The following is a 12,642-nucleotide window of genomic DNA, read 5'->3' on the forward strand; positions in this document are numbered from 1 at the left end:
TCGGAATAATTGTGGTAAGCTAGCACTAAGTCCCTTGCTTGTCTACATTTACTCTTTTCTTTACAATAAGTCTTTCAAATAAATCATTGTTGTACGGCAGTGAGGCATCGGTGCTGACCACTGATGTCATGATGCCGATGATGACGATGATGCTCGCGACAAGCGGGTAAACATTGGGGATGTCTTGAACAGTGGATAACTGAGGCCTGATTTTGTATTCCTTTGTATTTGTCTGCATTTACAGAGCAGATCATTTATCCTACCACAAGTTCACGAATACAATGGTGAGAGGGATATCAGAGGGTTTCAATTGTGTTTCAGACAATTCTGGGGTTACAAAAAGGCTGGCCAAAGGCTGTGTTGACCAGATTAAGAAAAACATTTTCTTCTGACTGACTGTCCTTTGTGCCTGAGTGGCGGAGATGTCACTGTTGTCATGCTAAGAAACACGTGCACTTTAGCATCACTCTGGTCATTTGAGGAATTCCATGTTAGTACAATGTGACTAGAGAAATGCAATGCCCAACGGGATTGTCGAATTTAATTGAATTTTCCTTAATTGAATGATATCCGCATTTTGAAGTTTTCCTTTAATTCACTGTCGATCTGGTGAGTACTCAGCCAGTTTAGGTGAGACAGATACTGAGATACTGGGTAGCATGAAGCTCTACTACATCTGGTTGTACGGTAGTGAGGCATCGGTGCTGAACACTGATGTCATAATGCCGATGATGACGATGATGCTCGCGACAAGCGGGTAAACATTGGGGATGTCTTGAACAGTGGATAACTGAGGCCTGATTTTGTATTCCTTTGTATTTGTCTGCATTTACAGAGCAGATCATTTATCCTACCACAAGTTCACGAATACAATGGTGAGAGGGATATCAGAGGGTTTCAATTGTGTTTCAGACAATTCTGGGGTTACAAAAAGGCTGGCCAAAGGCTGTGTTGACTAGATTAAGAAAAACATTTTCTTCTGACTGACTGTCCTTTGTGCCTGAGTGGCGGAGATGTCACTGTTGTCATGCTAAGAAACACGTGCACTTTAGCATCACTCTGGTCATTTGAGGAATTCCATGTTAGTACAATGTGACTAGAGAAATGCAATGCCCAACGGGATTGTCGAATTTAATTGAATTTTCCTTAATTGAATGATATCCGCATTTTGAAGTTTTCCTTTAATTCACTGTCGATCTGGTGAGTACTCAGCCAGTTTGGGTGAGACAGATACTGAGATACTGGGTAGCATGAAGCTCTACCACATCCCTTTAGCATACGATAAACCCTCGGCCATGTATGTCCCTTAAAAACCTCTGTTTAGTTATCCACCAAAGTCATTCGCGTAACGTTGGTTTGAGACCATGACGGATGAAAAACAAACGGTAAAAGTTGTTCACTTTAGCGAAGTATTTTGCCAATTTCGCGCAATTTGGTTTCAAGTCTCAAGGTTGACAGAAGATCGGGGACGGCGCCTACCTGAGGAGCTCCAAGAAGGGCAAAACCGGTCATGGGCTGTCGACGGATTTTCAGCAGCCTTATGAGTAGTGCATCACAAATGTACATTGTTCATGGTCGTTCGCTGGTTTGCTGAGCTGGGCAATTTGACTGCAAACGTTTCATCACCAATCGAGGTGACATCATCAGTGCATTACTGGGGAGCGTAGTGGTGCGTAGCGCTACACTGAAAGTATCACACTTGGTTTGACTGTGCATGTGGGATTACCATCTTGATACCAGAAGCTCTGGTGAAGTTCCGTTCACTGACTGCGCACGCACCATCCCTGGTGTTTATACGTGGTTACCGAAAAAACCGATTCAAACAATCTCTGTAGAAACGCGGTCGTATAGCCCTTAGCCAATCTCATAGTGAGTGATCTGACTGAACCGTCTGTGCGTAGCTCAAGTCGGTGTATCAATTCGGATGGTTTGACCGACTGGGCTTGTCTAAGCGCAGTGTAAGTCAAGCGTGAATACAAATTAACATCCATAGACAGCCACAGACGCATACAGAAGAAAAATCAACTGATGTAATTTCCTCGGATGGTGATGAAACGCTTAATCCCAAAGTGCTCATGGGGCGAATAGAAGAGTGTTGATAGAATGAGCAGATCTGGTGATGTTTTAATCGAGAATTCGTCCCTTAAATGAGGTCAGCCCAAGCCGAAAAGCCGAGAAGAAAACCACAGTTGTTTTAAAATTACAGAAAATTGCCAGTGGTGCGCAACTCACGTAGGGAGATGCAAACCCGTGACATCTCAGCTAGTTTATTGCAATCACAAATTGCTGACCAGACAGGATATTGTCCCACCCATCTGCAAATCGTGGGACTTATAACACGTGGATATTTAGTGATTTATCATTTACACAAGGTGAGCCACCAGGTTTCAGGTTAATTGGCAACGAGATTGACATACTCATGTCTTTGTGAAATTCGGCATGGCTGGAGTTTCGGCGGACGTTCCGGACACATCATCATAAATAAATGACCCAAAGCTTATTCGTACCACCTAGTGACACATGGAAATGCCTTAGGACTGTGGGTCCGAAATGGCAACAATGGGACTAATGCGAATATTAGGAGAAAAAGAGAGAGATAGACTTGAATGATACATATCTTACTTTTCTTTAGCTGTTGTGGCCGAATCGTCCGAAACGCCTTTTGCTTCCTCAGTACGCTTGCACTCGAGGGCATTTACATATGGTGCTTCCGAGGTAACCATTCGGAAGGAAGCGTGAGATGCCCTGAGGGTTTTGTTAGCTGAAGATGTGATGTTGAGGTTTGGAGAATGTCGTGGGTCTGACGGTGTTTGGAATGACTTCAAGGTTGCATCGCAGGTCTTGATAAGAACATAAAGATAAAGAATGAGATTCTAGAGTGCTCGAAGTATTGTGACAATGTGTTTTGTAAAACAGTGGTATGGTAACGTGCTCAGTTAGAAAGAGCCAACTATGAGCTCACTACATTTTTCTTGGAGTTTTTGGAACGCAGTTTTTGAACCGTTACAGCACTGCATCGTTAATATCGTCCAAGTAAATTACAGATTTTAGCCATCCAATATAGGCGGAAGTCAATGACCGTAACCGGTCGGTCGAATGGAGGAAGATCTATTGGTCTCCAAATAATGTGTCTCTCAGTTCTAGTTGGGTATCACAGCGGTCCCCGCTGCTAAGTGAGCGCTTTGAAACAACCCGAGGCTGACAGATGGAGACGGTGAGTGTGGAAGCCTTGGAAGTGGGAAAGGCAGTGTCGACTGGAAACTGTTGAACGGTAATGCAATTAATCCTAATACTAGCCAGAGGAAAGTAATGGTTAGTCAAATTTTTACAGGATGAACAAGAATGCATAGGCTTGTGTGCCAGACCTGACAAGCTTTTCAATGCGATACAAACTGCGCGATTTTAAGAGAAAATTGAGTCACAAGCGAAACCGCGGACTTGAAGGTTCAGTTCGTTATCTCCATCTCTTTACCCTGTGTAGAGGTTAAATGGCGAACCTTCCTAAATTTCGAAGAAGCACATTCATCATAATTAGAAAATGAGAATTTCCGGGAAAGCTTTGACACCTAGTGTCGTTATTGTTTTTATAGGTGGACAGGGCATCCTTTTGGCTACCATTACCTCCGAATTACTGACAATTAGTATCCCATGCAAGCTCAACACCACTCACTAAGAGAAAATTGGTGGTAAGAATGCACAGTTCCGTCCGAGGCATAAGTACATCCACCAAATCTGCACATTATGACCAAAATACCTGTATGAGGTAAACCATGTCTACCTTCAGTCTAAAAGCAGCACTCAGCTTAAGTGACCGTCTTGCGTTGAAGAGATGTCCTTGCAGTGCTGCTCCCGTGGTAATAAGAGCAGCTGGAATCCAAGTTAATTAAATCAAATTGCGGTTCGTGAAATCGAGTTAGGCAGAAATCAAATGTTCACTTTTTCACCATACGAGTGAAGGGGTAAGGTGGGCAGCTTGTGCTCCGCACTGAGTACAGGGTGAAGTTTTTCACAAGTATAAAAAGAATCATCGGACAAAATTTGAAAAGTTTTTTGTGAGTCTTCACTTCGGATTGGCAGGGCAGGGCAAGTAACCCCATCACAAATGTACATTGTTCATGGTCGTTCGCTGGTTTGCTGAGCTGGGCAATTTGACTGCAAACGTTTCATCACCAATCGAGGTGACATCATCAGTGCATTACTGGGGAGCGTAGTGGTGCGTAGCGCTACACTGAAAGTATCACACTTGGTTTGACTGTGCATGTGGGATTACCATCTTGATACCAGAAGCTCTGGTGAAGTTCCGTTCACTGACTGCGCACGCACCATCCCTGGTGTTTATACGTGGTTACCGAAAAAACCGATTCAAACAATCTCTGTAGAAACGCGGTCGTATAGCCCTTAGCCAATGTCATAGTGAGTGATCTGACTGAACCGTCTGTGCGTAGCTCAAGTCGGTGTATCAATTCGGATGGTTTGACCGACTGGGCTTGTCTAAGCGCAGTGTAAGTCAAGCGTGAATACAAATTAACATCCATAGACAGCCACAGACGCATACAGAAAAAAAATCAACTGATGTGATTTCCTCGGATGGTGATGAAACGCTTAATCCCAAAGTGCTCATGGGGCGAATACAAGAGTGTTGATAGAATGAGCAGATCTGGTGATGTTTTAATCGAGAATTCGTCCCTTAAATGAGGTCAGCCCAAGCCGAAAAGCCGAGAAGAAAACCACAGTTGTTTTAAAATTACAGAAAATTGCCAGTGGTGCGCAACTCACGCAGGGAGATGCAAACCCGTGACATCTCAGCTAGTTTACTGCAATCACAAATTGCTGACCAGACAGGATATTGTCCCACCCATCTGCAAATCGTGGGACTTATAACACGTGGATATTTATTGATTTATCATTTACACAAGGTGAGCCACCAGGTTTCAGGTTAATTGGCAACGAGATTGACATACTCATGTCTTTGTGAAATTCGGCATGGCTGGAGTTTCGGCGGACGTTCCGGACACATCATCATAAATAAATGACCCAAAGCTTATTCGTACCACCTAGTGACACATGGAAATGCCTTAGGACTGTGGGTCCGAAATGGCAACAATGGGACTAATGCGAATATTAGGAGAAAAAGAGAGAGATAGACTTGAATGATACATATCTTACTTTTCTTTAGCTGTTGTGGCCGAATCGTCCGAAACGCCTTTTGCTTCCTCAGTACGCTTGCACTCGAGGGCATTTACATATGGTGCTTCCGAGGTAACCATTCGGAAGGAAGCGTGAGATGCCCTGAGGGTTTTGTTAGCTGAAGATGTGATGTTGAGGTTTGGAGAATGTCGTGGGTCTGACGGTGTTTGGAATGACTTCAAGGTTGCATCGCAGGTCTTGATAAGAACATAAAGATAAAGAATGAGATTCTAGAGTGCTCGAAGTATTGTGACAATGTGTTTTGTAAAACAGTGGTATGGTAACGTGCTCAGTTAGAAAGAGCCAACTATGAGCTCACTACATTTTTCTTGGAGTTTTTGGAACGCAGTTTTTGAACCGTTACAGCACTGCATCGTTAATATCGTCCAAGTAAATTACAGATTTTAGCCATCCAATATAGGCGGAAGTCAATGACCGTAACCGGTCGGTCGAATGGAGGAAGATCTATTGGTCTCCAAATAATGTGTCTCTCAGTTCTAGTTGGGTATCACAGCGGTCCCCGCTGCTAAGTGAGCGCTTTGAAACAACCCGAGGCTGACAGATGGAGCCGGTGAGTGTGGAAGCCTTGGAAGTGGGAAAGGCAGTGTCGACTGGAAACTGTTGAACGGTAATGCAATTAATCCTAATACTAGCCAGAGGAAAGTAATGGTTAGCCAAATTTTTACAGGATGAACAAGAATGCATAGGCTTGTGTGCCAGACCTGACAAGCTTTTCAATGCGATACAAACTGCGCGATTTTAAGAGAAAATTGAGTCACAAGCGAAACCGCGGACTTGAAGGTTCAGTTCGTTATCTCCATCTCTTTACCCTGTGTTGAGGTTAAATGGCGAACCTTCCTAAATTTCGAAGAAGCACATTCATCATAATTAGAAAATGAGAATTTCCGGGAAAGCTTTGACACCTAGTGTCGTTATTGTTTTTATAGGTGGACAGGGCATCCTTTTGGCTACCATTACCTCCGAATTACTGACAATTAGTATCCCATGCAAGCTCAACACCACTCACTAAGAGAACATTGGTGGTAAGAATGCACAGTTCCGTCCGAGGCATAAGTGCATTCACCACATCTGCACATTATGACCAAAATAGCTGTATGAGGTAAACCATGTCTACCTTCAGTCTAAAAGCAGCACTCAGCTTAAGTGACCGTCTTGCGTTGAAGAGATGTCCTTGCAGTGCTGCTCCCGTGGTAATAAGAGCAGCTGGAATCCAAGTTAATTAAATCAAATTGCGGTTCGTGAAATCGAGTTGGGCAGAAATCAAATGTTCACTTTTTCACCATACGAGTGAAGGGGTAAGGTGGGCAGCTTGTGCTCCGCACTGAGTACAGGGTGAAGTTTTTGTGACTCTTTGTTGAGTTACACAAGCGACTGTCTAAACATGTACCGGAAATTTCACCCACCATCTGCTGGACTATTGTCTACAGGTGACACTCCAAACAATGCACCTATTCTGTTCAAAAGAAACCAGCAGTAAAAGCTTCGTAAAAAATACCCGTAGGTTAGCTGTGCCGGTCGAACTAGATGTACTAGCATCCACAGCGCACAAACCGGTACCGACGCTCAACTTGATCGGTGCATTCGAACTAAGCCGTGGTACACTGTATTTCCATGATCTGTTCGCTGTATCTATCAATGTGCATCATAGAATGTCTAGTTACACCCTACTTTAAGCAAAAGGGATGTCTGTTAACCAAAAGGAGCTATGAAGAATGGTTAACAAACTGTTTCAACTAACGAAATATTGGACATAGGAAAAGTCATCGTGCTTTCATCTAATTTGGAAGGGTTCGAACAGCAGCCGCTTGCTAGCGCCCTACTCGGTTCTGGATTTCATAAACATCGTTGACTAGTCCTACATCTTCCCGACACAGTGCGGATGACCCTGTCGCCAAAAGTTTTATTTGCTCTTTCACTAGCCGACTGAACAGGAGGTAGATGATCAGTGATCCATGTCGTCTTAGAGTTTATTCACACGCCGACCTGCTTGTGCTTCGATCTTGTAAGCTACATTCAGCATTCGCTAAATATATGTATGTTAGAGAGTTGTCCTAAGCGGCTTTCTCTTCTGTCTCTATGACCCCGATCGTAAGAACATAACCCATATAGATGACAAGTGATTGATATCTCTTCTCCTGGTATACGATTATCTTAAATAGGCTCGCCTCTATTTGCGATAATCTATGGGTAGTATACCTAGAATGCTCATTACAGATGTGAGCACCTATCGTTTTTCAGTGTGAAGTGTTTTGCGAATCAGGCTTGGTGGCATTACCCGGACCTCTTGAACGCTCGTGTGCCAAACCATTTAATTCAGGTTGGATTAGTTTTTAACTAGCTGTTTTCATACCCTATTTACTACTCATGTACAGTATCTCTTCTGCTGCTATTCGACATCTTGAATGGGCTCGCCCTTATCTGCGATAGTCTGTGGGTAGGATACCTAGAATGCTCATTACAAATGTGAGCACCCACCTTCCGACTGCATCGTTACGAAAGTCCTTGGCTAGCAGTGATGTGCCTTCATGCTATCAACGAGATTCACGAATGTGCAGTATAATGACTTTGTCTGTATTAATTGACGGCAGGAGTGACCACGTCTTCGTAGACAGGTATAGCTTCGTTTATTGCGTCATTCAGTGTGTCAATGGTGCAACCAGCCTTTATTTATATCGAATAATTCTATTTCATCCGTGTTGAATTGAAGTGTTTTGCGAATCAGGCTTGGTGGCATTACCCGGACCTCTTGAACGCTCGTGTGCCAAACCATTCAATTCAGGTTGGATTAGTTTTTATTCTTGCAAATTCTAGCTACAACTAGTTGTTTCCATATCCTCCTTACTAATCGTGAATGGTTTTTACAGAATTAAGAACGATAGGAAAGTCATGCATTATGTTAGTAGCTTGATTAGTTTCTACATACAAAAGCATATGAGATGATGTTAAGTAATAACCTTGGCTTATATACTCGTCACATCCAGTTCATACAACAGCAGAGAAGATTTTATCGTATGCCTACCAAAGTCCCTAATGTAGTGCAACTTGTTCGCAGATCCGGTACAACTTGGTAGGTATTGGAGGCCATGGAAGCAAGCCTGTCCGGCCAGCAACGCCGCTGAAGAGGAAGTTCATTATGTGCAAATGCCACGAGCTCCATGAGGGCATCCTGCAGCGAGAATACTTCGAACATGCACTGGGAACGTACAGAGAGAGAGAAAAGTGGGCCATAGTGTTCCCCAAATACTTCATATGAATACGCAACTGATTTGTCCATCATTCAGCTGTGATTGTAAACTCAAGCGATGACATGACAGTTAATCAAAAAAGCATATAAAATTACAACCACATGCAAAAGCATTCAAGTAGACATTTTCCACAAGAAAAAAGAAATATGCATTACGGATTTGTGAAATATGAATTAAGAACTATTTATTTCCTAACCCATCCTTGAACAACCTGCGTGTGTATTGAAGTTAGAGTCGTCTCCGTATATTGCAGTTAGTAATCTACAGTAGAGCAAAGATTACCAGTGAATGAGCAGAATAATCCAGTTGGAAAAATGAAATCAATGGAGGGGAATATGTGACTTTCTGCAACCACCTACAACTGACTACAATGTTCGCTGAACCTCCTTTCAAGCAATAAGCTAACAACCTTTTTCTCGTTCCAACATGAGGCTCTTAAGTATAGCTGTTGGCCATAACAATATCCTACGACTGTACTTACAAAATGTGACTAAATGTTTAGAAATTGCACACGTTCACCATTGTTGTTCGTTTTTTCTATAATTTAAAAACTCTTCAAACTCCGTTTTTGAAAGTCCGACCCAAAGATAAATAACTGCTGCATTCCAGGGACTGAAAACAAACCCTTCATGGTCAACATAATAAATTGGCTAAAAAAAACTGACATTAGATGCTTTCCGCCAGTGCAATCGGGTAAGAGCACAGTCATATAAGGCGCATATCCTAAATAGAGAGTTTTTGGTTATCCGTCCAGTGCTAGCTAGTCGCTGAAAAAAATAACCACACGCAAACCACCAGCTCCCCAAAACTGGATAACTGAGAATTTTTGAGAAACGACATTTTTCATGGACGTGACACTTCGCGTTTTTTTTTTCAAATTGACTGTGAAATCGAAAGCAACCGTGGAGGAGGTTGCCAAAATATTATGGCGTTGGACGGTCTTTTGTAGCTTAAATATAAAGCTAGATTTATTATGCACTGTGCTAGAACACGCAACCAAGCCTAATGGCTAACCTCAGCTAGTCAGCCTTTTTTAAATAATTCATCATCCGGCCGGACAAGGCCCGAGATCTCATTCCAATCTCCTGGTTGTGTGAACTGGCATTTTTGAAAAATGTCAAAATATCCAACCAGGACCTAAAGTGTCCTCTTACTATGAGCTAAACTGTGGGTCACGATTGTGGTGAAATGTCGCGTGCGAAAAAGGCACTCGGAATTTGGGCTAAATAATTCCATAATGAATAGCGATCACAAAACCATTGTTTAGCTGACAGACTTATTCAGCTTCCCCCGGGGAAAGTCTGTTAGTTACCAAGCCAGAACTTGCGGTCTTATCCAAGTAATGAATATTGAGCTGGGTGGTTGGTCCCAGAGGAGCAAAACTTGGTGTGTGCGTATTGTAGGAGGCCCAAGGCCCCTAGTACCAGCCCGAAACTTTGTTATGGATTGGTCGTTAATCCAAACCCTCCTCGGAGTTGCGCAGTGGGGTGACCACATATATGCTGCCTCAAAAAAAAGAATTCAAATGACAGAGTTTGTTGAAGGCAATGAAGCGCCCCCATGCTGTAGTATTTATTCAATACTGTCAATTCTCTGCGCTATTACTACTCTGTTTGTGAGTTGAATGGAGTGACACTGTCAGACGTTGTCACTTGCAACAACTGATAGGAGTAAACCGAAGTTCTATTCACCTACATGGAAGCTATCGGGAAGTTCTTTGTGCGAAGCAATATCAATGTGGGAGGATTGTCTACGGCAAAAATATCTCTTGTGCCGCGAAAACTGTGACACATTGGTCTGCACATTGTCCTACTTCAGAATGTTGGTTTTAGCTGTAGACCGACGCGCGAGGCAATGCTGGTATACTATCTTCGACAGCAACGGAAATAAAGGAAGCACAATAAAGGAATAGCTTCACTTCAACTTATTTCGCTCCATTTCCCTCCACTTGTAGCTGTCAACACAAGTGGCACAGCTCAAGCAAAATGAAACAGATGCATATAAAAGCGTGGGAAAGAGAGTTGAAGTGGAAGTAGAAAAGCTGGGTTTGCCCCAACAAGCAGGGAGCTATACGGCATCTATTTTCATAAACAATATATCACATAAGAATGAAAGGTGCTGGATTGACGTGCAGGAAGGGAAAGGTGGAACAGATAAGCAACATCGAGGCCCTTCCCATTACCTTCATCAGGTAAACTTGGAATCAAACTCGTCTAATAGCTTTGGATTTTAACCGGTCAAGGGCTACTGGCTTTTACCCAAAAAGTGCCATATGTGCTTGTTCGAGTCCAAAGGATCATAATACACCCAACAATATAGGTTAACTGGTTTCCAATAGTTACCTTTTCCCCACTAGTATTCCTGGCTGATTGTTGGTGACTCCAAGCAGACATGTCAATCAATTCATTCTATTTCTGGTCCATTCACAGTAGGTGTGCCTACGTTCCCATCAACGAGAACAGAAACACATTTTCGTATTCTTATCTATAATTTCGGAACATGGCGACAAGCTGATGTATCTTATCAATCACACAGCGTGCATCTTCACGGTAACCAGGCATTGCCAGTGGTCACCCATGGATATTGTATAGCTGATGGTGAAAATTATCCCATTGTATTCTTGGTGTGTAGGCTCATAAAGAGACCGATATTAGGTCAAGAATGTAACCTTGACCGACCGGACTTTAAATACAAAGAGCTTTGCTTATTGCAATCTGGGGATGATCAAACAGGCGACCTAAAATTCGAGTATTCTTCCAGATAAGGTGTGACGTTTTCGCACCAATAGTTCCCGTAACTGGGCCCACAAAACTGGTTTCCGTTTAAAAATGGATAAACACCGCCAGTGGACTTGAGCGTGCAAAAATGGTCACAGCAAAACCAAATAGCGATTCTTTGTCCAGAATCGCATATATCTGAGACATTTGTAGCTTTTCAAAAACATCCGTTCGGAGTGTGTTGCAGTTTCATAACACTGCATTGTGGCTTGCACTCCCAAATGATTGACGGTTTTTCCTTCCAGCTTATCGTGGTGGATTGCGTGAGATTCACATCTGACCACTTGTCTGCGGACAGATGGGAAAGGCTTGGCTGTGACCCTGTGCCGAGGGATCTTTCTCGAGGAAGAAGGGAGATTTGTCGTACACCGTGAGGACAGATAATAATGTACTGAGTTAAATCTTCAGTTCTTCCGAGTGGTGGTCTTTGAAAACTTCGCAGAAAACCCAAAGTACGCTGAAACTTAGGGTGTTTTAACGAGGCACTAAATTAAATCAAAATATGAATCTAGTGTTTATGATATTCCCCAACGAATTGTGCTGCTAAAAGGGCTCCTCAAGTGTCGACTGATATGATATTTGAGATAATGAAGTATGTTTCGAGCTTACACTGCTTATGAAGGTATTCGGCAGCCATAGAGGTAACATTATCTCAGGGAGCTAGAACATAGAACAATTAAACCGCAGTCTCCCTATTTTTCTTTTCTGAATCCTCTCTCTCCGATACTGTTCCTCTCCATCTGGCATTTACTTCCCCAGTTCTATTCTCCCGTTTCCAACCAAACCGCAAAACAGCCTATCTCAATCAGCCTCCGGGGGTCAGGGTCAAGATCCGACAGACGTCTTGTCCATGGTTTCTTAAAATGTACTATTTGCAAATGAAATATCGCCTTGGAATCAGTGGACTATCAACCATTACTTGGTTCGGTAGATATTGTGAAAAAACTTTGCAGACTGGCTCCTTATAATGGACACTTAGTGAATGGGTTTGTCGATTGCCGGCAGATCCTACTGGATATGCTGTATTAATTCACAGACGGGTAAAAACACATACAACCATAATTAGAATTCTACGGAGACTAACACACACTCACCTTGTTATAACCAGCTGCGAGGGTCGATGCAACTAGCGCATGCTTCTTTTCAAAACTGCAGAAGCGATACAAGGTAACGAGTGTTACTTAGTGAGGGGGTGCATCGGCGAAACACAATGGCTTAAGTTTTCCACCACAATTTGCAGCCTTCATTTGGTCAATTGCTCACGAAAATAAAGTTTCTAACAATAACCACTGATAAAAATTTCATACTATATAATGCCGCAATGAAGGGAAGCTTAGTCACTGACATGGACCAAAAAGATTCAGTACTGATTATAATGTTCGCCAGATTGTGTGCGCCATAAGTCTCATCCT

At 42.8% G+C, this 12,642-nt stretch overlaps 1 protein-coding gene across 1 annotated transcript in view; it reads right to left on the bottom strand.

The window, feature by feature from the left end:
- Window positions 1–12,642, bottom strand: part of T265_01464 (hypothetical protein) — a gene marked incomplete at both ends in the record, with an annotated part of 89,319 nt that overhangs the window by 38,869 nt on the left and 37,808 nt on the right. Inside the window, 4 exons of the mRNA XM_009165505.1 lie at window positions 2,623–2,840; window positions 5,244–5,384; window positions 8,228–8,401; window positions 12,325–12,379. Of these exons, the coding sequence (XP_009163769.1) occupies window positions 2,623–2,840; window positions 5,244–5,384; window positions 8,228–8,401; window positions 12,325–12,379 (588 nt within the window). The remainder of the gene's footprint in view (window positions 1–2,622; window positions 2,841–5,243; window positions 5,385–8,227; window positions 8,402–12,324; window positions 12,380–12,642) is intronic.

This window comes from Opisthorchis viverrini (genome assembly GCF_000715545.1).
Source record: "Opisthorchis viverrini unplaced genomic scaffold opera_v5_16, whole genome shotgun sequence".
NCBI lineage: Eukaryota > Metazoa > Platyhelminthes > Trematoda > Opisthorchiida > Opisthorchiidae > Opisthorchis > Opisthorchis viverrini.